The sequence below is a fragment of the Callithrix jacchus genome, chromosome 12 (genome assembly GCF_049354715.1).
Source record: "Callithrix jacchus isolate 240 chromosome 12, calJac240_pri, whole genome shotgun sequence".
NCBI lineage: Eukaryota > Metazoa > Chordata > Mammalia > Primates > Cebidae > Callithrix > Callithrix jacchus.
Window position 1 is genome coordinate 13,679,502 of NC_133513.1, and position 27,890 is coordinate 13,707,391.

At 46.1% G+C, this 27,890-nt stretch overlaps 1 protein-coding gene across 4 annotated transcripts in view; it reads right to left on the reverse strand.

Moving 5' to 3' along the window:
- Positions 1 to 27,890, reverse strand: part of MYH11 (myosin heavy chain 11) — a 156,653-nt gene that overhangs the window by 55,221 nt on the left and 73,542 nt on the right. For all 4 annotated transcript variants that reach the window (XM_035266947.3, XM_035266950.3, XM_035266946.3 and 1 more), the window contains 7 exons: positions 26,233 to 26,325; positions 22,577 to 22,640; positions 19,655 to 19,753; positions 14,743 to 14,886; positions 6,216 to 6,311; positions 2,345 to 2,463; positions 1,458 to 1,610 (listed from right to left, as the gene is read on the reverse strand). In XM_035266947.3, coding sequence (XP_035122838.1) covers positions 1,458 to 1,610; positions 2,345 to 2,463; positions 6,216 to 6,311; positions 14,743 to 14,886; positions 19,655 to 19,753; positions 22,577 to 22,640; positions 26,233 to 26,325 — 768 coding nt within the window. The remainder of the gene's footprint in view (positions 1 to 1,457; positions 1,611 to 2,344; positions 2,464 to 6,215; positions 6,312 to 14,742; positions 14,887 to 19,654; positions 19,754 to 22,576; positions 22,641 to 26,232; positions 26,326 to 27,890) is intronic.

Here is a 27,890-nt window from a genome sequence, read left to right on the forward strand (position 1 = left end):
TATGAGGTCAGAAGACAGGGAGCCTCACAGAAGCTCCCCACAATGGCACCCCCATCGCTGGCCCACATCCTCTCCACAAGAGCCTGTTCTGCCATCCCAGCACCCAGAGGGGTGTTAGGCCCCCACAACATGCTGCCTAGAATCCCCCAGGGCTGACGGAGTTGACATCACATGGACCTCACACACCTTCAGGATGCTTACCTCCTCCATCTCCACAACCATCTATGGATGGACAAACCTGGTAAGGCATGCTACTGCATTCACATATGTGGAAACAGAGGCGTAGAGAGAAAGAGACTCTGCGGCAGAGCTCTTCTGGGATATCTATCAATCTTAACACCTTCAGGTCAGGTGTGGTGGCTCACAACTGTAATCTCAGCACTTACGGAGGCCAAGCAGTGGGATCAATTGAGGTCAGGATTTCGAGACCAGCCTGGCAAATGTAGCGAAACCCGTCTCTACTAAAAATACAAAAATTAGCCAGGCACAGTGGCTCATGTCCGTCATCCCAGCACTTTGGGAGGCCGAGGCTGGTGGATCACTTGAGGTCAGGAGTTTGAGACCAGCATGGCCAATAGGGTAAAATCCCGCCTCTGCCAAAAAAAAAAATTTTTTTTTTAAGTAAAATTTGGCATGTGCCTATAATCCCAGCTACTCGAGAGGCTGAGGCAGGAGAATCACTTGCACCAGAGAGATGGAGGTTGCAGTGAGCTGAGATCACACTACTGCCTTCCAGCCTGGGTGACAGAGTAAGACTCTATCTCAAAACAAAACCAAAAACAAAAAACCAGTGGGCGTGGTGGCGCATGCCTGTAATCGCAGCTATTCAGGAGGCCGAGACAGGAGAATTGCTTGAACTCAGGAGGTGGAGGCTGCAGTGTGCAAGACACTGTCTCAAAAAAAAAAAATCACAAAAAAACCTTCTTTTTCTCTGGGAACTTTCCTCAAACGGATGTATATGGGATCCAATATCTGTATTTCTATTACATGAGGTAAGGAAAGCTCCGGCAACAAGTTCTTGAATTCTGGTGAGTAAGAGTCAGTGAGACGTAATTCCAAGATTTGGTTGGAACTGTTAGAAAAAGAGATTTTTTTTTTGGCCAGAATTACTGAAAGGCAATCTGGAGCTGTGGCAGCCATCTTGCCACCATGAGGGGAAAGCCTGCTTGAGAATGGAACCAATATGGAGAAAGGCAGAGAGAGAGAGAAAAAGATGGCGGGAGATCAGACCCTGCCTACTAGATCCAGCTGCATGTCTGGCCTTCTCAGTTCCAGAAACCAATGCATTTCCTGTTGAATTTCTGTCTCTTGCACCCTCAAGGATCCACCTTTAACTAGACGGCCTCTTACCCTGCAGTAGCCATCTACATGCATTTCTCAAAAATCAAGACTCCTCCAAGAAAAGCCCCATCTCAGAGAAGCAAGCCCATGGCTGTTACGATCCCACCAAGCTGTACCTCAAAGATCTCAAATCCAGCTATATCCAGGATCCCCAGGAAGGAAGCCCCTTGCCGATGGGTCTTGTCCAGGGCTTTGTTCACGCGGGTGAGTATCCAGCGGAAAAGGCGCTCGTAGGTTGCCTTGGCCAAAGCCTCTACAGCAAAGTCAGCCTGAAGAGGGGACAGGGGAACACGGTTATTCCCAATGGGCTGCATTTTCACATAAAGCAGGCTGGTGGTGAGTATTCTTATTCTTGGCCAGGCACAGTGGCTCACACCTAAAATCCCAGCACTTTGGGAGGCCTAGGCAGGCAGATCACTTGAGGTCAGAAGTTCAAGACCAGCCTGGCCAACATGGCGAAAACCCGTCTCTACTAAAAGTACAAAAAATTAGCTAGGCATGGTGGCACATGCCTGTAGTACCAGCTGCTTGGGAGACTGAGGCAGGAGAATCATTTGAATGTGGGAGGCATAGGCTGCGGTGAGCTGAGATTGCGCCACTGCACTCCAGCCTGCGCAACAGAACAAGACTCATTCTGCCTAATAGTCTAGTGTTGAATAAATGAGGGATAAAAAGATAAATGGGTGGATGGATAGACAGATGAATGAATGAATGAATGGAATGACAGGTGGATGGGTGACAGATAAATGGATAGATGAACAGATGGCTGGATCATGTATGGCTGAATGGACAGATGGATGAATGAAGGATGGGTGGATGGATGGATGGATGAACAGACAGATGAATGAGTACACAGAAAGATGGATGGATGGACATATGCACAGATGGACCGTGGGTGGGCTAATGAATAGGTGAATGAGTGAGTGGGTAGGTAGATGGATGAGTGGATGGATGAGTGGTGGATGGGCAGGTAAGTGCTAAGTAAATAGCAGGTGTATCATACCTGTTCTTTTGTCTGAGCTTTCTGTACCACGTCTCGCCCAACCTTGATACGAGGAGTGAGGATGGCTCTGGTGAAATCTGTCACATTAATTCCCATGAGGTGGCAAACCTTCTGAGCAGCTGGATGGAGAAAAGAAACATGCTGAGTGCATCACAAAAGAGACACCTTGGCCAGAAGGCACATGGCATGGGATACTTGTGATCTGTGAATACCCCGGCTTCTCTTGGGGAAATGCAACCTGCTGACAGTGAACATAACATCAATTGTCCTGAAGGCTGCTGTCATCAGTGGCCACACCCTTCAGTACTTCAATGACAGGCAGTGATTGGGGTGGGCTAAAGTATGCCCCAGTTGGGGGTTTAGGGTCAGGGAGTTCTAGTTTCAAGTCCCTGTCCCTTCACATTTCCAAATCATGTGACTCTGGAAAAGCTCTTTTTTTTTGAGACGGAGTCTCTGTTACCAGGCTGGAGTGCAATAGTATGATCTGAGCTCACTGCAACCTCTGCCTCTTGGGTTCAAGGGATTCTTCTGCCTCAGCCTCCTGAATAGCTGGGATTACAGGCACACACCACCATGCCCAGCTAATTTTTGTATTTTTAATAGAGACAGGTTTTCACCATGTTGGCCAGGATGGTCTCAATCTCTTGACCTCATGATCTACCTGCCTTGGCCTCCCAAAGTGCTGGAATTACGGGTGTGAGCCACCCGCCCAGCCTGGAAAAGCTCTTTAGCCTCTTAGAGTTTTGTTTTTCTCAGGTTTACAAAGGGTCAGATCTTTGGTACCTTGATGGTACCCAGGATGAAGTAAGGTAAAGTATGTAAAGTCCTTGAGATTTATTTAATAGTGACTCAGTATTCAGTAGGTACTAACAGTAACATTTATTGAATAGTTACTATTCAATAGTATTTATTTCACTGTTCTAGGATATGTGTTACAACACTGTTTGCAATAGCAAAATGCTGGAATCAATCTAAATGTTCCCTGTTTTTGAGTCTCACTCTGTCACCCAGGCTGGAGTACAGAGGCACGATCTAGGCTCACTGCAACCTCCACTGCCCAAGTTCAAGTGATTCTTCTGCCTTAGCCTCCTGAGTAGCTGGGATTATAGGCACACGCCACCACACCCAGCTAATTTTTGTATTTTTAGTAGAGACAGGGTTTTGCGATATTGGCCAGGCTGGTCTCGAACTCCTGACCTTGTGATCCACCCTCCTTGGCCTCCCAAAGTGCTGGGATTACAGGCTTGAGCCACCGCACCCGGCTATTTTTTTTTTTGACACACAGTCTTGCTCTGTCACCCAGGCTGGAGTGCAGTGGTGCCACCACTAGTTAGTCCCTTAAAATGAAAGTAGCATTACATGCTGCTTTGCATGTGCAAGGCAGTAGTAAACAGAGTGATTTGAGGATTTTTTCCCCATCTCTTGGCAAGGGTGCTTTTTCATTTCTCTTTCCCTGAGGTGTTTCCTTAGCATGAGGATTCCATTAATTTGCCAGATTTAGGGTGGGTAACACCTAAGAAACATCTGAGAGTGAAACTGCCGCTGCAAATCGTAACTGAGACAGTGAAAGAGACCTGACCTAACTGACTCCATCTTGCTTCTAACCTCCAAGCTCCAGAGAACCGTTCCCGGGGGTAAGCCACACTAACTTTGGGGGAACTTAGCTTATAGCTTATTTTTTAATTTTGTTTTTGAGACAGGGTCTCACTCTGTCACCCAGGCTGGAGCGTAGGGGCATTATCTGGGCTTGCTGCAATCTCTGCTTCCTGGGTTCAAGCAATTCTCCTGCCTCAGCCTCCTGAGTAACTGGGATTACAGGAACTCGTCACACATCTGGCTAATTTTTATATTTTTACAAAATTTTGTATGTTTCACCATGTTGGCCAGTCTGGTCTTGAACTCCTGACTTCAAGTGATCCACCTGCCTCGGTCTCCCAAAGTGCTAGGATTACAGGCGTGAGGCAGCATGCCCAGACTCATAGTTTAAAACACAAGAACCCTTTCCCCAAACAAATCCCCCTTCTTGCCTGGGGATTAGCCTGCCTTTGTAGGACTAATAAATTAACCAAAAGATTAGAAATTACAGTTTAGGAGTCCTGTAACTGGAGGCTACAAGATTCTGACCCTCCCAAAATTATTCCTGGGGATAACATCACTGTTGTAAAACCTAAGATGAGTGCTTGAGATAGCTTGCAGACCCCGGCACCATGTGGATCAGCTGGTCACTCAGATTGAGAAACTGGCTCACCCGATCTTGTGGGCCCCCGTCCAGAACTGACTCAGGACAAGAGGACAGCTTCAACTCCCTACGATTTCATCTCAGACCCAACAATCAGTACTCCCAACTCACTGGCCTCCCCCTAACCAAATGATGCTTAAAAACTCTGATCCCTGAATGCTCAAAGAGACTGATTTGAGTAATAATAAAACTCTGTTCTCCTGTGCGGCCAGCTCTGTGTGAATTTACTCTTTCTCTATTGCAATTCCTCTGTCTTGATTAATTGGCTCTGTCTAGGCAGTGGGCAAGGTAAACTCATTAGGCAGTTACAATAGGTTTGATTAAAGTGAGCTCCGAGGAGTGGAAAAAAGCAACACAATATACAGCTTGGGCCAGGAAATAAGAAACCTAAGTTTTGCTCTTAGCTCAGCCACCAATAAGCATGATGGTAGCCAGGCCAGCTTCTCCAAACACAAAATACTGTTTATCTGTGAGTAGGGCTGTCAGATTTAGGGAGAAAATTATAGGATGCTCAGTTAAGTCTGAATTTCAGATAAACAAGTATACTCTTTTGGTATAACCATGCTCCAAATGTTACAAAGGGTATACTTAAAATTAAAAAACAAAAAGTTTGTTGTTTACCTGAAACTGAAATTTATCTGGACATCCTGTATTTTATCTGGCACCCCTAATTCTCAGGGCAATCGAGGTCTATCTCCCCAAGACCACAGATACCGTAAGAAGAGCTATTCCTGTCTCATTTCCTGCTGGATCCCACTGGCACATTGCAGGGACTTAAGAAATATTTCTTTAACAAAATAATTAAGTGGAGTGTTTCAGGAGAGATGGTCCCTAAGGATCTTGTCTGGTCTAAAACTATTACGCGCAGGGTGTGGTGACTCTTGCCTGTAATCCCAGCACTTTGGGAGGCCAAGGTGGGAGGATTGCTTGAGGTCAGGAGTTCAGGATCAGACTGGACAACATAGCAAGACCCTATCTCTATTAAAATTTGTAAAATTTTTTATTTTATGTATTTATTTATTTAGATGGAATCTCACTGTTATTTATATGTTCTTTTTTAAAAATAAAAGATTTTTGAAAAGGAACACATAAATAAAACTATTTGTGTGTGTGTTTTTTTTTTTTTTTTGGTGTGAGACAGTTTCGCTCTTGTTGCCCAGCCTGGAGCACAATGGTGTGATCTTGGCTCACTGCAACCTGTGCCTTCTGGGTTCAAGTGATTCTCCTGCCTCAGCCTCCTGAGTAACTGGGATTACAGGCACATACCACCGTGCCCGGCTAATTTTTATATTTTTAGTAGAGTCGGGGTTTCACCGTGTTGATCAGGCTGGTCTCAAACTGCTGACCTCGTGATCCTCCTGCCTTGGCCTCCCAAAGTGCTGGGGTTACAGGCGTGAGCCACCATGCCTGGCCTATTAGGTTTTTACATCCCTCCACTCTGATTCAAGAACTTTCCACATAGTCTTGAGCAGTGAAAAGTTTGAAAAAAGGAAAGTGAGTGATAAGAACCTAGTCCAACTGTTGTTAAAATCCCAGATACCGTCACCTTGAAAAATAATCAATAGTCAAATTCACTCTCCCCATTCTCCCCAACCCCCAAATCATCAGTTATTGGGAAAAGCTGGCAAGTACCTGTGTTATCTGGCATGGACGCCTGGTCTGTGTTTCTTTCCTTCTTGAAGACGATATTTCCAAGCTGCAGGACGGATGATACCACCTTCAACACGGCTGAGGTGGGGAGAGAAGAGCAGAGCAGACACAGAGGTCAATGCCAAGGTACCCTAGAGTTTTGGGATATAAAGCCACTGGGGACCCAGAGCCAGCCTACATCTTTCCTCCAAAGAAACTCAATTCTGAGTTCAATATTTTCAGATGGTTGCTAAAAATCTTTTACTAACAATGGAATACCACACAGCAAAAACTGGCAAACTATAGCCTATAGACCAAATCTGGCCCACTGCTTGCTATAACAAATAAAGTTTTATTGGAATACAGCCATACTCATTCTTTTGCATATTGTCTACAACTGTAAATGGCATGCTACAATGGCAGAGTTAAAGAGTTGCAACAGAGATCATCCGGCTCACAAAGGCTAAAGAATTTACTATTTGACCCTTTACAGAAAATGTGTTAGCAACCCCTGCCACAGAACAAGGAGAATGAATGAGCTACCACTACCAAAAACCAAAACTGATGTATTGGGACCAGCATAGTGGCTCATGTCTGTGACCCCAGCACTTGGGGAGGCTGATGTGGGAGAAATGTTTGAGGCCAGGAGTTTGAGACAGTCTGGGCAATGCTGGGAGACCCTGTCTCTGAAACACAAATGAAAATAAACCTGACTTATCTTCCAGACACAAATGCTGAACAAAAGAAGACAGATGGAAAAAAGAACCTACTATCTAAATCCATTTATAGACAGTTCATTCAAGAAGAGGCAAAACCAATCAATGCTGTTAGAAGTCAGGATAATGATAATCCTCAATTGAGGGAAGCTCCTAAAAGGTACATGTGGGAGCTTCTGCAGGGCTGGTGGCATTCTCTTACTTAAAATGGATTCTAGTTACACAAACGTGTTCAGTTTATAATAATTCTTTGCACTGCACACTATATAGCATACATAATTTTCTAAGTAAATCATGTGTTAATAAAAGGATTTTTGAAACAAAAACCCTGTGCTTCTTACATACTCTGCTGGGTGTACAAGATGCCCACGTTGGGAAGAAGATTATGTAAATCTGTTTCCACTTGTTGTCCAGGTGTCTCCAAACAAAAACGCTGTGTTCCACAAAGCTTGGAACCTTTCTGACTCTATACTTAGCCCATGGACTGTTAAGATGGTTTCTACATCTGAAATCCCCACAAGACCATGAGTTTCTGGAGAGTGGGAGGCCTATCCTAATCATCTTTGAATTTGCAAAGCCTAGTCCAGCGTCCTGATACACATAGGAGGGAGGGAGAGAGATGGATAGATGGCAGGTGGAGGGTGGATGGATGGATGAATGAATAATTGGATAGAGGATGGGTTCAAGGATGGATGAATGGATAGGTGGGTAGATAAATGGGTGGGCAATGAATGGATGAGTAGAGGACAGATGGATGAATAGAGGATGGACTGATGGATGAATGATAGGTGGATGATGGATGGATGGATAGGTGGATGAATAGAGCATGGATGGATGGAGGAATGGATAGAGGATTAATGGACATTGGATAGATGGATGGATAGAGAATGAATGAATGATGGATGGAGGATGGATGGATGATGGATGGATGGATGGTAAATGATGGATGGCTGGATGATGGATTGATGGATGGTGAATGGATGGGTAGATAGATGAATGGATGATGGATGGATGGGTGATAGATGGGTAGATGGATAATGGATAAATGGATGGATAGATGATGGATGGATGGATGGATGAAGAATGGACGATGATTAATGCAAATGCTTGACTTAGCTTAACTCAGGTACAAATCACCCAGAGTTCTCACTTCAAATCAGTCACTATGTTCCAGGAACAAAGCCTAGAGATCCCAGACTTCTCTGGTTCTTCAGGCCAAACCAGACATTACAAGACGCTTCACGTCAGCTATTCTTACACCATGGGGTCCCTGGCCCAGCTCAGCAGAAGGACCAAGCTGCTGACCACCCACCCATCTGTTCCCACTCACTAAGGCAGAAACGCTTCTTCCCAAAATGAATGAAGCTGCTGTTGGCAGGATTTGCAAAGACACTTCCTTTTAACCAGAACAGCTATGAAAGAGACTTTGTAAACTATGAAAGGTTGTACTAAGAGTTTTAAAAGTGAAAATTTAAACTAAAGATTATTGAAATGCCTGCACAGCCCAGGCGAGCCGGCCAACTCAATCTTGGCACACAGAAATTGGGGGCCAGATAATTCTCTATTGTGGGGAGCGGTCCTGGGCAATGGAAAGTTTAGCAGCATCCCTGGTCTCTAACCACTAGATGTCAGTGGCGGTCACCCCTACAGAGTTGCGACCATGAAAGTCACCAGACACTGCTAAATGTCCCCTGGGAGGCAAACTCACCTCTGGCAGAGAACCACTGGCTTAAATGAACAAAGCCAACTAATGAGCACTGTGGGGACCCAAGGAGGCTATGATCCCATCTGAAGGAGACCAGCCGCTACTCCAACACTGCCGCAGGGGACAGAAGCCCAGTGCTGCCGGAACTTCTGAATTTTTCAAACAATGAAACCCAGATATTAAATGTGAAGTCTACCCATGTTTTGTTTTTGTTTGAGATGGAGTCTTACTCTGTCACCCAAATTGGAGTGCACTGGTGTGATCTCGGCTAACTGCGATCTCCAAGCTTCCTGGGTTCAAGGGAATTATCAGGTCTCAGCCTCCCGAGAAGCTGGGATTACAGACATGTGCCACCACACCCGGCTAATTTTTGTATTTTTAGTAGAGACAGGGTTTCACCATGTTGGCCAGGCTGGTCTCAAACTCCTGACCTCAAATGATCCATCTGCCTTGGCCTCCCATAGTGCTGAGATTACAGGTCTGAGCCACTGTGCCCAGCCTACCCATGTTTAAACTTTAGGAACCAATTCTTAAAAATTTTGAAGGCTATAATGGCCAGTCTCTCCTGTGGGCTCAGGAACCATTAGACTGCACTTTCTGGTATAGTTAATGTAATTCCTGAAATGACAAAAGAATACCACCACCCCCTCGCCATAAAAGATGAACCCTTGGGGAACAGTTAGCAGACAACAAAGAGGTAAACCAGTGACAAGACACAACAGCAAGGGCAGTGTCTGCAGGCAGCATCCTGGTGGGCTGGTGTGCACTCCGGAGTTAGTCCTGGGTTCAAATCCCAGCTTCACCTCTCAGACATCTCATCTTTGAATTTTCAAAGGCTAGTTCAGGGTTCAGATACACATTAGGAGGGAGGGAGAGAGATTGATGGATGGCAGATGGAGGGTGGATGGATGGATGGATGGATGAATGAATGAATGGATAGAGGATGGGTTCATGGATGAATGGATGGATAAACGGATGGGTGAGTAAATGGATGGATAGGTGATGAATGGATGTGTGATAGATGGATGAGTAGAGGATGAGTAGATGAATAGAGAATGGATTGGTAGATGAATCATGGAAGGATAGAGGATAGATGGATAGAGGCATGAGATATGGATTAAGACAAGAGTCTCAGTAAGTCCCATGAGCCTCAGTTTCCCAGTCTGGAAAACGGAGATGGTAACAGTAGTCCCTACTTCATGAAGTTTGAGTCTTACAAGATGCTGAGCAAGGGCCTGGCCCAGTAGGTGGTAAAGAGGAGACACCACCAATATTATGTTGAATGGAGGTCCTTCCAAAGTAAGTCCACCTGGAAATTGTAAATATGGCCCAATTTGGCAAAAAAAAAAAAAAAAAAAAAAAGGTATTTGCCGATGGAATCAAGTAAAAGATCTCGAGATCATCTCGGATTAACCTGGTAGGCACATCCAATGTCAAGTGTCTTTATGATGGACAGAGGAGAGACACACAGAGTGGAATGCCACATGAAGGAGGAGGCAGATGGAGTGAGGCAAGGCTAGGAAAAGCCAGGCACAGCCAGAGCCACCAGAAACCAGGACAGAGGTAAGGAACAGATTCTCCCTCAGGGCCTCTAGAAGGAACAAACCCTGCCAACATCTTGTCTTTTTTTTTAAAAAAATAATAATTTTTAAATTTTTTTGTAGAGGTGGGGTCTTGCTATGTTGTCCAGGCTGGTCTTGAACCCCTAGCCTCAAGCAATCCTCTCACCTTGGCCTCCCCAAGTACTGGTATTACAGGTGTCAGCCACCAAGCCCAGCTCCTACTGACACTTTGATTTCAGAACCCTGGCCTCCAGAACTGGGAGAGAATAAATTCCTATCGGTGTAAGACATCATGTTTGTGCTGATTTATTACAGTGGCCTTACATCTCTCTTTTTACTGAGGAATAGAAAACAGGGCTTTCCAACACCAGCCATGTGTACTGCCAGGGGGACACAGGATGGACGATTTAAGGGATTTAATTTTTTATCTTCAAAATTAGGTATTTTTTGGCCAGGCACGGTGGCTCACACCTGTAATCCTGGCACTTTGAAAGGCCCAGGCGGGCAGATCACAAGGCCAGAAGATCGAGACCATCCTGGCCAACACGGTGAAACCGCATCTCTACTAAAATACCAAAAATTAGCCAGGTGTGCTGACATGCGCCTGTAGTCTTAGCTACTCAGGAGGTTGAGGCAGGGGAATTGCTTGGACCTGGGAGGTGGAGGTTGCAGTGCTGAGATCATGCCACTGCACTCCAGTCTGGTGACACAGCAAGACTGTGTTTCAAAAAAAAAAGGGTTTTTTTCTAATATGTTAGAAACAGTATAACGAGACATGGTGGTTCATGCCTGTAATCCTAAGGATTTGGGATGCTGATGCAGGGGGATTGCCTGAGGCTAGGAGTTCGAGACCAGCCTGGACAACGTACCAAGACCCTGTCTCTACCAAAAATTAAAGTTAGCCAGGCATGGCGGCTCCTGAAGATCTCTTGAGCCCAGGAGTTCAAGGTGCAGAACTCAATGTGGCGGGGGTGGGGGTGGGGGTGGGGGTAGGGGGGTGGGCGGGGGCGGGGATTCTGGTCTCCCCTGGTCACTTGGAGCCTCACGAATCTCCAGCCTGGAGCGTGACCCACCCTTCTCCTGAAGCCCCTTGCTGGGTTTGGAGGTCACTTTTGGTTTATAAATGGGGTTGGTGTTCAGTTGGGACTGAGTCCATTCCCATGAGAGCTGGTCACGTGCACGCCATCATCTGAATGCTTGCTCTCTCTGCCTACTATCTCCTCCATTATTTGCTTGACCATTTTCTTTTAAATTTACTTCCTTCTCTATCCTTACATTTATTTTAATAGGAAACTTTCTCTATCTTAAGTGAAAAATCATCTTCACTTGCCATAAATAGATGGCAATTGTAAATATAAATACAAGGAAAACGGTATTACCACATTCTAGCTAGACGCTCGGGCCTACCGAAGGTGCTGGGGCTGGGGTCTGCTCTCTGTGGTTAAAGGGCAGATTGGCAAGGGCCAGTGTATATTAAGGATGCTGGGGGTTGGGCGTGGGGGCTCCCGCCTGTAATCCTGGCACTTTTGGGAGGCCAAGGCAGGTGGATTGTTTGAGCCCAGGAGTTCAAGACTAGAGACTACTGGGTAACATGGTAAAGCCTTATTTCTACCCCCATTCCCCCAAAAGAGAAAACAAACCCAGGCCAGGCTTGGTGGCTCACACTTGCAATCCCAGCACTTTGGGAGGCCAAGATGGGTGGATCATCTGAGGTCAGGAGTTCAAGATCAGCCTGGCCAACATGGTGTAACCCTGTCTCTATTAAAAATTTTAAAAAAAATTAGCCAGGCATGGTGGTAAGCACCTGTAATCCCAGGTACTCAGGAGGCTGAGGCAGAATTGCTTAAACCCAGGAGATGGAGATTGCAGTCAGCCAAGATCAGACCACTGGGCTACAGGAGTGAGACTCTCTCTCAAGACAAAACAAAACAAAACCCAAAATAAAAAAAAATGCAGGCGTGGTAGCACATGCTTGTAGTCTCAACGATTTGAGAGGCTGAGGTGGGAGGACTGCTTCAGCCTGCAAGGAAGAGGCTGCAGTGAGCTGAGATCACACCACTGTACTCCAGCCTGGGTGACAGAACCCAGTGTGGTGGGGGAAATCCTGAAACCCATGATCCCCATGGCCTCCAAGATCTCAGCTCACCACAGCTTCGACCTCCTGGGCTCAAGAGATCTTCCTGCCTCAGTCTCCCAAGTAGCTGGGACTATAGGTATGCATCACCAAGCCCAGTTAACTTTTTGTATTATCTGTAAAGAAGGGGTCTTGCCATGTTGCCCAGGTTGGTCTCAAACTTGAACATAAGTGATCTGCCTGCCTTGGCCTCCCAAAGTGCTGGGATTACAGGCGGGAGCCACCATGCCCAGCAAAACACAGTTTAAATGGTCTCATTGTTTTCTTTTGCAAGGACAGACAATAATTTAATAAACCCTTTCTCAATCAACATATTATAGTTTGTTCCAGTTTTTTTTCTATTTTCTTTATTTTTTTGTAGAGACAGAGTCTCGCCATATTGCCCAGGCTAATCTCGATCTCCTGGGTTCAAGCAATCCTCCTCCCTCAGTGTCTCAAAATGCTGGAATTACAAGCATGAGCCACTGTGCCCAGCCTGTTCCAGGTTTTTATTATTTAAATAAAACTATACCGAACACTAGCACATTAGGGAAGAAAACAGGGTGTAGTAATTGCCAGGCACAAATACTTAACTATTGTTCCTTGTTTATTTAATGGGGACATTAGAAGCAAATCTGATCCCTGTCCCAAACAAAATGAATTATTCTCGGAGAGCCGATGTCATTGAGACGGAGACTAGCAGTGCTAGATTCTCACATGGGACCTAGGCCAAGACTCCCACACACCATCCATTTGTCAACTGACCCATAGAACTGCTTTTTTCTAGACCCCAAGTTATCTTCGGAGGAGCTGCCAGAATTTCAGCAACCTCAGTGCTATTCTGGGGCTCTAAAGGGGTGTGGGCGTGGGAAGGAAGGGAAACTTTCCACAATCCTGTCCTGGTGTTTTCAAAAGAGATTAACCTTGAACACTGAGGCACATCTAACACAGAAGAAAAAGTGTTTCTGGAAGCACAGTGTCCTGACCAAGAATTTTGTTTTGAGCGGTCCTGTTCTCAAGACTCAGTGTGTTTCTTGGCCATCGGTTGGATGATTCTGATCAATATCAATCGCTCACCACAGCAACCCTTCCAGGAAGAGCCTGAGTAAATCCACTGCCTCAATCACTCCCCCTCCCGCCAACCCTGCCCACATGTTCCTGATGAGGCCAACATCTCTACCTTCAGCTCCAAGAATCCATTCTTAGGGACCATAATTAAACCACCCTGTACTTTCCACAATGCTGACAGTGCTGCATAGCTCAGAAATGTGCATTACTTTTCTTTCTTTCTTTCTTTTTTTTTTTTTTTTTGAGACGGAGTTTCACTCTTGTTACCCAGGCTGGAGTGCAATGGCGCGATCTCGGCTCACCACAACCTCCGCCTCCTGGTTTCAGGCAATTCTCCTGCCTCAGCCTCCTGAGTAGCTGGGATTACAGGCATGCGCCACCATGCCCAGCTGATTTTTTGTATTTTTAGTAGAGACGGGGTTTCACCATGTTGACCAGGATGGTCTCGATCTCTTGACCTCGTGATCCGCCTGCCTTGGCCTCCCAAAGTGCTGGGATTACAGGCTTGAGCCACCGCGCCCGGCAGGAATGTACATTTCAACCTAAGCCAACCAATCAGAGTCAATGACACTCCATTCAGGAACTTAAGCAGGGAATCTACTCTGTTCTTTGGACAGAAACACAAAGAATGGAAGAGCTGGAACCTAGCCATGCTGCTGTCAACAAGCTGCATCCTATAGAGACAACGTGGTCAAGAGAGATGGAAGATAAGAAATTAGGTTCTAGAAAAATCTTCTGAGCACCTACATCTCATTGTACCTGAAGCCTGTATTCCTGAACTTTTCTTTTCTTTTTTTTTTTTTTTTGGAGATAGAGTCTGGCTCCATCTCCGAAGCTAGAATGGAGTGGTGTGATCTCGGCTCATGGCAACCTCTGCCTGCTGGGTTCAAGTGATCCTCCCACCTCAGCCTCCCAAATAGCCGGGTCTACAGGGTGTGCGCCACCATCCCTGGCTAATTTTTTCTGTATTTTTAGTAGAGACAGAGTTTCACCATATTGACCAGGTTGGAGTCGAACTCCTGACCTAAAGTGATCTGCCCACCTTGGCCTCCCAAAGTGCTGGGGTTACAAGCATAAACCAGCACGCTCAGCCTCCCTGAACTTTTCAACATTGTGAGTTAATTGCTTTCCCTTTGGTTTAAGCCAGCTTGGGTCACTTGCAATGAAAATGGTCTTAGTTATACAGCACTTTTCTACAACACAAACCAACCACCTAGAATAAAATTCATTTTCCTCCTGCTTTTTTTTTTAAAAAGAAGGTGGGGCATTCAGAGAGCAGAAATCTGTCCTGACCAGAGGAGAATTCCTAACAGATTCCATTGGTACCCAGGCAGGCCACTCCACAAACTCAAGGTGTGAAGCTTACATAGCTGCTCCTCCTCATTGAAACCCATGATCCCCATGGCCTCCAAGGTTTCCTGGAACATCTCATCATCCTGGGCTGCAGGGATGGGCACGAAGCCATTGGAGAGGAAGGTGTAGTTGTTGAAGCCCTCCAAAAGCAAGTCACCTAGAAGGAGAGGAAGAGGGGCCAGGGTCAACAAGACACACTTTTAATTTCAACATGACATGGAGCTCTGGTCAAGGGTCTGGGGCATCATAATTCCTTTCCCTTTCTCAAGGCTTGGACCGTTCAAAACCCTCGTGCATCGTCATGTAGATGGCCTCATCAACCACTGCCAGCCTTGCACAGTGGTGCAGGTTGTGCACTGCTCCAGTGACTGGCAGCTGATATCCAGCCTTTGCTCTACTTGCTAAGCCACAATCCCTGGCATGAAGGTGCATTTACCTGGAGGAAGGGATGCCTTCACCTCAATTGTCCAGAGGCCCCTGCCTTCAGAGACTAAGCTGTCACAACAGTTAGATCAACCTTTATACACCTTTGTTTTTATTTTTTTAAGACGGAGTCTCCCTCTGTCATCCAGGCTGGAGTGCAGTGGTGAGATCTTGGTTCCCTGTAACCTCCACCTCCGAGGTTCAAGTGATTCTCCTGCCTTAGCCTTCCAAGTAGCTGGGATCACAGGCATGCACCACCATGCCTGCCTGGCTAGCTTTGTATTTTCAGTAGATACAGGGTTTCACCATGTTGCTCAGTCTGGTCTCCAACTCCTGACCTCAGGTGATCCACCCACCTCGGCCTCCCAAAGTTCTGGGATTACAGAAGTGAACCACCGCACCTATCCTTATTCATCTATTTATAAGATATTTAGGCAGGAGAATCTCTTGAACTCGGGAGGCAGAGGTTGCAGTGAGCCAAGATTGTGCCACTGCACTCCAGCCTGGGCGACAGGGTGAGACTCCACCTCAAAAAAAAAAAAAAAAAAAAAAAATTCAAACAGGCACGAGTTTTAAAAATCAATCACCACCAAAGGTTTATAATGAAAAATACCATTCTCCTGTCACATCCCTTCTCCAGCTCCTACCTTACTCCATAATACCTGCTTTTTCTCTCTTTTAGCTGCTTTTTTTCTGGCAGTTACCACTACCTCTCTGTAGAACAGGCTTGCTATATATACTAGCCTATTATAATGTATATACCGTTATGTGTTATATATAATAGGCCAGGGGTTCCCCAACCCCCAGGCCTTAGACCAGTACGGTCCATGTGAGGAACCGGGCCGCACAGCAGGCGGTGAGCGAGTGAAGCTTCATCTGAATTTACAGCTGCTCCTGATCTCTGCCTCACTGCCTGAGCTCCGCTTCCCATCAGATCAGTGGCAGAACCAGATTCTCACAGGAGCCTGAACCCTATCGTGAACTGCGAATGTGAGGGATCCAGGTTGCGCGGTCCTTATGAGAATCTAATGCTAATGATCTGTCACTGTCTCCCATCGTGCCCAGATGGGACCGCAGGAAAATAAGCTCCCACAGATTCTACATTAATAAGGTGAGTAGAGAAATTATTTCACGATACATTACAATGTAATAATAAAGTATACAGTAAATGTAATACACTTGAATCATCCCCAAACCATCCCCCACCCTGCCTGCCCAATCTGTGGAAAAATTTTCTTCCAGGAAACCAGTCCTTAGTGCCAAAATTAGGTCGGGGACCGCTGTAATAGGCTATTTCTGGATACATCAAGTTTAGATATTATCTAGTGACTTCCTGCTATGGTAGATGAAATGTAGCTTTCTTATACCACTTTTCCTTTTCCCCAGCTATTTTTTATTTTCTTTTTGAGATGGAGTTTTGCTCTTGTTGTCCAGGGCTAGAGTGCAGTAGTGCTATCTTGGCTCACTGCAACCTCTGCCTTCTGGGTTCAAGCAATTCTCCTGCCTCAGCCTCTCAAATAGCTGGGTTACAGGCACCCACCACCACACCCAGCTCATGTTTTGTATTTTTAGTAGAGGCGGGATTTCACCATGTTGGTCAGGCTAGTCTCGAACTCCTGACCTCAGGTGATCCACCTGCCTTGGCCTCCCAAAGTGCTGGGATTATAGGCATAAGCCACCATGTCCAGCCACCCCCAGCCATTGTTAGTTGAATCAATACCTAAGGCTTATATCAGGGGTTGACAAATCTGGTCCCCTGTTGTTTTTGTAAATAAAGTTTTATTGAAACACAGCTGCTCCCATGTTCTCGTTTATTTCTCATGGCTGCTTTCTCACTAGGCAACAGAGTTGAGTAGCTGCAACAGAAACCACGTGGTCCTCAAAGTCTAAAGCATTTACTGCTGACCCTTTAGTGAAAACAGTTTGCCAACTCCTTGTTGATATTATGACCTTAGATACTGTTTTCTGTAAAACTGCATCCTATGATTACATTTCCTCTGCTGTTATTCACCTTCAAATTTATCATTGCCTTTCTTTCTCCCGCACCATTTGCTTTTATTACACCCTCCAATACATAAGGATCCTCTTCCAGATCAATCTTTAATTAGGGTGGATTTGGTTATATTTTTGGAGAGATGTCAGCAAGATATTTTTCTTTTAAAACAAAGGTCTTTTATGGGTCAACTCACTTGGAAGCTACTTGATAAACTCGAGGCTAAATTGACCCAAGACAGCAGTTAACTCAATTTTTTGGATTAACTTAAATGCCTGATTCCTCACGAGGATTGAGGTCATTGCCAAGACTTCATTATCCTTAGTATGCATACATTTAGAAGTATTTGATTCTCTCTAAAAGCCTGACATCTTTCCAGTTCTATCATTCAAAATACAAAGGATTCCCAGGAATTTAGTTGTGAGCCCTATACTTGCCCATTTCTGGAAAACCAGAGGCACAAAGCACAAAACCAGAACCCAAGTTACCAGACAACCAAGCTCTTTTCTTTGAAACCAAATAAAGAGAAGAGGAATGTAAACATTTTTCCCTGGCCCATTCCACAGGGTCCTGCACGGAAATTGCTGATGTACCATGCTTGCTGGTATATAGCATCCATTCAGCATTCCCCCTTTACCCCAAATCGCTCCACCTCATGCCCTACGCTCCAGAGAGCCAGCCATTAAGGAAATTTATGTTTATTTTTAGAGACTGAGTCTCACTCTGTTACCCAAGCTGGAGTGCAGTGATACAATCTTAGCTCACTGCAACCTCCACCTCCTAGGTTCAAGTGATTCCCCTGTCTCAGCCTCCCAAGTAGCTGGGATTACAGGCGTGCACCACCACACTTGGCTAATTTTTGAATTTTTGATAGAGACAGGGTTTCACTATCTTGAGGAAGCTGGTCTCCAACTCCCGACCTCAGGTAATCCACCCTCCTCGGTCTCCCGAAGTGCTGGGATTACAAGGATGAGCCACCGCGCCCGACCCTGGAAATTTAAATAATGGATAATGCCAAGCTTGGCAATACACTTCAACACAGTGAAGTTCTGAGCTCACACAGATCCTTTTGGCAACTGTCTTAACCAAAATAACTAACCTTGGCCACAAAAGAGACGGGAAGGAAAGTCTGTCTTGTTCTCACAAAATTTTAGACTTAAAATTTATTACTAACATGTATGTAGACTCCGCTACATACAGATGGCCACTGATCCATCTCTTTTTTAAGCTGTGTGGTTTGTATATATTTTTAAGAGACAGTAAGCAACTGCATGTCTATAACTTCCTACTGAAATTTGGTATACAGTGTGTCGTATTTACATAACAAAATATTTTCCCTACAACAGAGGTCAGCAAACTTCTGCACACTTGCAAATAAAGTTTTTGTAAATAAAGTTTTATTGTAACACAGCGATGCATCTGAGTTCACTGCTTTATGTGTTGCCTGCACTCATTGGTTTACGTACTGTCTACTCACTGGTTTATGTGTTGCCTGTACTCACTGGCTTATGTGTTGCCTGCATTCGTTGGCTTATGTGTTGCCCGCATTCATTGGTTTATGTATTGCCTGCATTCGATGGTTTATGTGTTGCATATACTCACTGGTTTATGTGTTGCCTGTGCTCATTGGTTTAAGTATTGCCTGTGCTCCCTTGTTTATGTGTTGCCTGTGCTCATTGGTTTAAATGTTTCCTGCATTCGCTGGTTTACGTGTTGCCTCCATTCGTTGGTTCATGTGTTGCCTGTGTAAACCGGTTTATGTAGTGCCTGTGCTCATTGGTTTATGTGTTGCCTGCACTCACTGATTTATGTGTTGCCTGCACTCATTGGTTTATGTGCTGCCTGCACTCATTGGTTTATGTGTTGCCTGCACTCATTGGTTTATGTGTTGCCTGCATTCGCTGGTTTATGTGTTGCCTGTGGAAAGTGGTTTATGTATTGCCTGTGCTTATTGGTTTATGTGTTGCCTATGGCTGCTTTTGCATTACAATGGCAGAGTTGAATAGCTGTGGCAGAAGCCATGTGGCCTGCAAAGCCTAAAAGACTTACTATCTGGCCTTCTACAGAAAAAGTACCCCTATTCTACAAAGTCACCAGCACAACATGTATAATGAAAAGTGCTTAGCCCCACTGCCCCTGCAAATTCCTTATAAAACCAGAATGCATCTTATATACTTACAAGTTCTATAAATTGGCAAGTTAGGCAAATGTCTTTCTCCCTTTCCTTGAAGGCATAGATTGGGTCTAGTTGGACCTGATGTTCTCTGGTCTAATTAGACATGAATCATTACTAATCTAATGTCACATGGTGCTCAGTAAATGAGAATGACGGAACAAAAGCCACACTCACTCACTAGGAGGAGATGAAGAACTGCTCATCTGTCACTCACAGACATAGGACTTTCTGGCAGGATCTCGGACTCTGTTTTAGTAGCCAATCCGTGAACCCTGGATCCTGACAAAAGGGAGACTCCAACCATGCAATCACATGTCATTGCTAGTCACTTACTTTTCATCTTCTCCTTGGCTCCAGCAATCATGTAGTAAAAGATGTGAAATGTCCTCTCGTCTCTGGCTTGGCGAATGGCCCGTGATTTTTCCAGCAGATCTGGTCGGAGGGAGTTAGGGATTCTGGGATACTGCGGGTATTCCCCTTACAGAATTCTGGCCTTGCACCTCTATCCCTGTCTTACCCAATTCCCAAGGGTTGACTTTCCAGTTCTGACCCAGGGATCGGCAATGTCTAATTTGGACCATAGCCCTGTGGACAAATGGAACCACTGGGTGCTGCCAGCAGACCTCAGATGAAGAAGGGAGGGGAACAGAGTGAAAAGAAAAAGCATAAAAAGACCCCAGGAACATGGTAATGGTAACAAGATGTTATCCCAACAGCCATCACCAGCTCCTCCTCTTTAAAAAGGAACACAAATTATGGTACCCTCTATGATTTGTGATTCATTCCTATGTAAAACGATAAATATAAATTGTCTCACTTAAGACTCACAAAGTATCCTCAGAAATAACTGCAACTATTAGCGCTTTCAATAGGGGGAAACTGAAGCTCAGCAACGTGAAGTTCTTTCTCAAGATCATACAGCTAGAAAGTGGCAAAGCTGTCTTCCATGTCCTCTTTTCCAAGATTGGGATATGATGGGACTGAGGGGAAGGGACTGTAAATACGTCACAGTGATTAATTTCAGGAGAACTGCTCTGCCATGGGGGTGGCAGGAGGGAGAGTGGAGGGGAGGGCAGGTGAGGGTGGCATGAGATCATGGGGTCCAGGGTGATGGGAGAGGGCAGCTGGGAGGCTGGGCTAGTGTACTGGTGGAATCCTCAGCACTAAGCGTGATGGTGCAGAATGAGGAGGCTAGATCAGCAGACCTTGTCTTCTTCAAGTCCTAAAACCAGCTAGCAGTGCCTGGGCTGCCATAGCCCATGTCCAATCCGAAAAGCAGTGATTCTCAGACTTTCTCATGGTCCATCAGAATTCCTAGAGGGCTTATTCAAACCCAGCTTGCTGGGCTCCATTACCTGACATTTGATTCATAAGATCTGGGGCAGGGCCTGAGGTGTGCGTTTTATACATATATATATATATGTATAAAACGCATATATATATATGTATAAAACACACACACATATATATATATATATATATATACATGTATGAGACAGAGCCTTGCTCTGTCACCCAGGCTGGAGTGCAGTGGCGCAATCTTGGCTCACTGCAACCTCTACCTCCCAAGTTCAAGTGATTCTCCTGCCTCAGCCTCCTGAGTAGCTGGGACTAAAGGTGAACACCACCATGCCTGGCTAATTTTTGTATTTTTAGTGGAGACAGAGTTTCACTATGTTGGCCAGGTTGATCTCAAACTCCTGACCTAAAGTGGTCTGCCCACCTTGGCCTCCCAAAGTGCTGGGATTACAGGCGTGAGCTATCATGCCGGCTGAGATGTATATTTCTAAAGAGCTCCCAAGTGATGCTGATGCTGCTGGTTTGGGAAACATACTTTGAGAACCACTGATCTAAAAGGAAGGCTGAGGCTATGCCAGGGGCTTGCTGTGAACACAGGAATGAACTGCTGAGAGGTGTGTGCAGGGTGCAGGCCGAGAGAACCCTGGCTCTGGACTTGACCTAAGTCTACAGCCCTCCCACCTGACGGACAGCAAGCCTGGCGGGTTTGGGCAAATCAAAGCAGAAAAGTAGAAAAGGTTAGGTTAACAGTAACACAATAGCCACCACCTATGTGATGCTCACTTTGGGCCCAGCACGTGCCAAGGGCTATGCATATTAATAGCCATATCATTTCATTTAACCACTGCGCCAGCTCCACAAAGTAGGTGTGATCACCCTCATTTTCTGAGGCAAAACTGAGGCCCAGAGAGCTTCCATGATTTTCCAAAAGCCCCACAGCTCAGACGAGTGCAGTGAAGGGGGGCCACTCCACAGCCTACCATCTTATCCAGGGCACATAAAATGGACGAATAGGACCACTGGGCACTGCCAGCAGACCTTGGGTGCAGAGAGAAGCTAAACCACCCCCCAGGTCCTATTCATCGCCAAGCATGTGTTCCAAAGGAAGCCGTGAACATGCAGCATCCTTAAGGCCTAGGGCCGCCTGCAAAGCTCCCGAGGCTCATCAGTCACTGAACCCTACATCGTCCCCCCATTCCGGAAATTTCTAACTTGGTTCCACTTCACCAGCTAGATTCACGAAAGAGACACTCTACTTGTTCCCTGCGACACCAGCATTCCTCTGGGTAAATTCTGTTTTCATCAGTTTCCTACTTAAGAATGGAGCTGATCTCAGACCAACGCTCTAAGAGGTCCAGAATTTGGCCTTGGACAATGAACGTGTTCACAGATCCATTTCCCTTGGCTCTTGCAATGACTGTAGTCCATCATGGCTATCCCCATTTTTAAAAATGCTTTGTTAGAGACACGTTCTTGCTCTGTCACCCAGGCTGGAGTACAGTGGTGCAACCACAGTCAACTAAGAATGAAGTGAGATCATACAATAGACAGCACGCAGCCAGCCCTCCCTCTGTGCCCTGCATGACGCCTAGAGCTTTATGAGTTCATTCACTCTACTCTCACATTTCTGTGAGGCGGCTTCGATTCACCAGCACCCCCATTTTGCTGATGAGGCATAGAGAGGTGGAGTAACTAGCCCAAGGTCACTCAGCTAAGGGACAGGTCTTCTGAGCATCAAATGCAGGCCAGGCTGCTTGTTTGGGGTTCAAAGCAGGGGTCTGGTCTACACGTGTATAACCACTGCGCCACAATGCCTGCTGCTAAGGGGAAGATTCGTTCTGGAAGAAACCTAAAAGGCTGGAAAGACAGAGCTGGCTCTTGGACTCTCCCAGCCTCTGGGCAGGAGGTTGGTAGGGGGAGGGGTGCCCGTGTGGCCCAGGCTCAGGGAAAGGATACAGGTCTCAATGTTGGCTCCCACGATGTAACCCGTGACGTCGAAGTTGATGCGGATGAATTTGCCCTGCCAACAGGAAAACACAGTTCAGGCTTTGCTGACCAGCTTCAGCCTTTAACCCCAGGCTGTGGGCAAGCAGGGAGGGAGCTGTTACAGAGGATGCGGGTGGGGAGATTCTTACAAACCCTCAGAGCCCCACAGGTCAACTTGTCAGGTGGAACCAACATCTGCTGAGCTGAACCACCCCGGCCTGACAGCAACAGAACGTGTGAAACGTGTTCACAGATCAATTTCATTTGGCTCTTGCAATGACTGTAATCCGTCATGGCTATCCCATTTTTAAAGATTATTTATTTATTAGGGACAGTGTCCTTCTCTGTCACCCAGGCTGGAGTGCAGTAGTATTATCACAGCTCACTGTAACCTTGAACTCCTGGGTTCAAGCAATCCCCTTTTCCCCATGACCTCAGCCTCCCAAGCAGCTGGGACTACAAGCATGCACCACCATACCCAGCTAATTTTTTAATTTTTTTTGTAGAGATGGGATCTCACTGTGTTGCCCAGGTGGGCCTCAGACTCCTGCACTCAAGCAATCCTCCCACCTCGGCCTCCCAAAGTGCTGGGATTACAGGAGTGAGGTACAACACTCAGCCCACTATCCCCATTTTAAAGCTGGGAAAACTAAGGCTAAGAGAGATCAAGTGTCTTGTCCAACATGACATTGCTCCTGAGAGGTAGAGCCCTAAGCTGAAGGAAGATTTCTCCATATTCAAGGGCTGGAGGCTCCCTCTCCATGCCCCATAGTGCTCTGAAACATGCTTCACCCACATCATCCAACTAAGGATTAAATCTTCTCTGCGAGACAGGTGAGTATGCATTGCCCATAGTACCCAAACCCAAGCAGGGACTGTGTAAGATGTCCTTTAGGCAGGATTGGGTCACACCCCTCGCCCTAGAGCTCAAGTATCTCCATTTGGAGAAGATGGTCCAATCTACCTGCCTCAGCTAAGCCATGAAAGCAATCCTTCACCTGTTGGCATCAACCCTTTTCCTGCTTCCTCAATAGGTGACAAAGGATTGCATCCGTTTCCCCAACCATGACATAACGCGGTGGGAAGCACTGACCTGTGTGGACACGATCCCCTAGGCTTGCTCAGTCCTTCACAAAAACCTTCAAACTTTCCCATTGGGACATGGGCAGTAGAGTGATTTGGGATGACCATATCCCAAATGCAGCCATGGAGAGCCAGCTGGTCACAAGCAAGGCCCAGGCGCCTTCCTTCACTCTCCTTCCCAAGGTGACAGGGACGCCAGTAAGCGGAGACGTTTTTAGGGGTGTGTCTTGCACTTATTCTCATTTATGATGGCTAGAGACTTGGCACTGACTTGTAACATGCAAGCACAGCGCTTCTCAGTGGAGGTGGCACATCTGCCATGGGGATTTCGGGAATTAGTGGAAGTGATGATTTGGTTTGTCACATGGTGATGGGGAGGCACTGTTAGCAAACAGGGGGGCCAAGGATATTTTGGGAGTCCTGCAATGACCAGGATAGTGTCTACTGCCAATCTCTGTCTATATCCTATGACTCTTCAGTGTCTCAGATGACACTCTTGGAGGGAAAAACCAGTTTGTAATTAGCTAGGCTTAGAATCTCATCTTTATGCCTTTAAATTTTGTGCCTTTTTTTTTTTGAGATGGAGTTTGCCTCTGTTGTCCAGGTTGGAGTGCAGTGGTGTGATCTTGCCTCACTGCAACCTCTGCCTCCCGGGTTCAAGCGATTCTCCCACCTCAGCCTCCTAAGCAACTGGGAATATAGGCGTGCACCACCACGCCTGGCTAATTTTTGTATTTTTAGTCGAAGCAGAGTTTCACCATGTTGGTCAGGCTGGTCTCAAACTCCTGACCTCTGGAGATCTTCCCACCTCAGCCTTTCAAAGTGCTCGGTTTACAGGTATGAACCACTGTGCCTGGCCTAGAGTTTTATGCTTTTAAATAAAAGCATGGAAAAGTATTTAAAATGTTGTTCTAATATAAGAATATCCCATCTGTGTGACTCCAGAGAAGATTGTTCTTTGGTTCAGAGCCTCACTGAGAGTCAGCTGCCATTATGGAAAATCCCATCCCAACATCATCAGTCCCCGAGTCTGACCCTGTTCCTTATATCTGTAGCTGTCGCAGTGGACAGACCTAAGTTTCTGACTCTTATTGTGCCTTCTGGTGGTGTGGTCCAGCCTAAGAACTGAAATGCTGAAATGCACTTAATTTATTTTTTTCTTGTAGAGATGGGGTTTCTCCATGTTGCCCAGCCTGGCCTCAAACTTTTGAGCTCAAGTGATCTGCCCACCTCAGCCTCCCAAAGTACTGGGATTACAGACGTGAGCCACCTCGCCTGGCCTGAAACGCACATTTTTATTATCAACTCTCTTTTGCTATTTCTTCTTCATATTACAGTTAGGGTATTACACTGATGTGTATTCATCCAATACATGTAGGAGATGATATTATCTATGATTCTAATAGAAGGCAAGGAAAGGAGACATTATGTAATCGCTACTAAAATGGGCCTTGGGGATCACAGGGTCAGGGACCACTACGTGAATATGCTCAGCAGAGGAGAGCTTTCTGCAAAGAGTCTTTTATGGGGCCGCATCCCAGTGGGCAACAGTTCAGAGATCCCCTGCTCCTGGAAGGCAGAGACCATTTTCCCTTAATCTTTTCTCACTAAAATACCTTTCTGGCCCTCCTATGGAAGCAACTGCTTCTTTTGTACAAGAAAACCGTTTTTGTCTACATATCAACCACTCACTTTTAGAGTTCTCCTGCCCTTGTTGGGCTCAGGTAAAAACCTTTGCCTTGGAGCCTGGGGAAGTGTGCGTGGGAAGACACTGCCTCACTGACTGACTGTTCTTCAGTTGGAAGAAGCAGCTTCATGAAGGCTGGAACCACATCTGAACTATTCATCACAATTCTATGAACCCTAGCTCAGTGCCTGGTATACAGTAGGCACTTATAATAACAGCAAATTTAAAAAAAAAAAAAAAAAGAGAGAACCATGGTACATATAGAAGTGCCTACCATGGAGGTTGCAGTGAGCCGAGATCGCGCCACTGCACTCCAGCCTGGCGATGGAGTGAGACTCCATCTCAAGAAAAAAAAGAGTGCCTACCAGAATAACTGTACAGAAAAGGTACTTACTAAATATTTCTTGGAGGATGTGTGTGCCTGGTACATAGTTGACACTCAATTCATATTTCGCTACATAAAATGGTATTGGATGTAAGTGTCTAGCACATACCAGCTGGTCAATAAATAATTTTTAAATTTTTATTTATTTTAGTAATAAAGATGGGGTCTCACTCTGTGGCCCAGGCTGGTCTTAAATCCCTAGGCCCAAGTGATCCTCCCACCTCAGCCTCCCAAAGTGCTGGGATTACAGGTATGAGCCACTGCACCCCGCTGATCAATAAATATTTGTTGAATGAACAGTGAATGAATGAATGAGAGAGTGAGAGGCAAGAGCCCTTGCAAGATTGTAAGGTACAACCCCTCTCTCCAGGATGAGACGCCCCCCCACCTCCTCACACAAACACTCTGCAGCCCCAGGGAGTAGACGACACCAAGCCTTTTCTAGAAAACCTGCATGGCTTTGCTACTTACGAATCGTGAGGAGTTGTCGTTCTTGACCGTTTTGGCATTGCCGAAAGCCTCCAGAATCGGGTTTGCTTGTAGAAGCTGCTTTTCCAGCTCTCCCTAAAATTCATTCACATCTAGTTATTAGAGAAAGCAACCTAGGTCCTGACAGTTCTATCTTGGATGGATGTTGCCACAAAACTCTGCCCTGAATGCACAGGTTCTCTCCTCCCTCCTCCCTCCTCCCTACTCTTAGACCTCTCCAGATTTACAGGAAGATTTCAAAAGAGAAGCAACTGTCTGAGCTCTCTAATAGCTAGGACATCTTCTACCTGGGAAGGTTACTTTTTTCAAGATTAGGGCCTGCTCATCTCTGCAACATCACTGTCACTCAAAGCTACGACCTTGCACAATGCCAGTGATGTCATTTACATCATGATGAATAGTGCCCCACGGAATTGTGCAGTGCACCACCTGGCCCACTGTACATAGCAGTTGCGCTGCTGTCCACGTTTAACAAGCAGCCTTCTTCAAGCTAAATCTCTAAAATCCTCCTTCTGATTATTTTAGTGCAGTTTTTTTTTTTTAGTTGCAATTTTTCCTTTCTCAGGACTGGTTTTCTGAAGTCTCCTACGGAAGACAAAAAAGGAATGCACAAAACCCACCAGGAATCCTCTTAGCAGGCTGCAGAATAAAGCTTCGAAGCAGGTTGCCTGAGCTCCATTCACCGGGTTAAAGGCAGCTGAGACTGTACATAGCCCACCGGCCCCCTCTGCGGGGCGCCTGTGCACAAACGCGGTCACGTGATTAATCATGGCAGGAAAGGGCCCACGTGGTAAGTTAAGCTGGGAAAGCGAATGAGCTGCTCTTGGCCTAGCCTGAAAACACGGCGGTGGATGCGCCCTAAGGCCTCCAGGCCCTGGATTCTGGGAGTTTTTCTCCTTGTCCTGCCCTCCTGCCTTCCCTTCTTTATTTTTCCAGGCAGCAGGACTGGGCTGCACAGGAGCCGGGAAATGTCTAGAAGGGACAAGGATGGGCGTGGCTTCCTCCTCGTTCCTCCATCCCAGGAAGGCATCAAGGTATCTAGTCTTCAGGACAAAGCAGGGAGCTGCTATTTATTTTTATTTGTCCACACGGTCTCATTTTTGTAGCTCCCAGAGAAAGATGAAGCAAAAGCCTCATCCACATAAAAATCTTATTTACAAGTGGAATCGCCCCAGCTGAGACCAGCGGAAATTTGCGAGGAGCGCTGTGGGCGTTTCTTCCCTGGTGGGAAGATGACTAAGGAATCACTTTCATTCACATAAACTTGGGGTCTCCATGCTGTCTGAAAAAGGCTCCCTAGAATGGGGATTCTAGCAGGCAGGGTTGGAAAGTCTTTGCAAGAGAGCTTTAAAGGGGGAGACCTGGTTCAAGTCCTTCATTTTACAGATGACAGAACGGTGGCCCTGAGAAGTTAACTGACTCAGCCAACGTCACACAAGAGCAGATCTCACATAAGGACTCTAATTCTCTTTCTGTTCTGCAGCACTGTCACCCGGGGTCTAACTAAGATGGATTGAAGGGTTTCTTCTAGGCTGGGACCCACATGCCGGCCCCCACAAGCTCTGCGTTAGAGATGAGTTTACATGTGCGGAGGTCCAAGCAGGACCAGGTTATGCGTTGCGTAGCTGGGGCCTTACCAC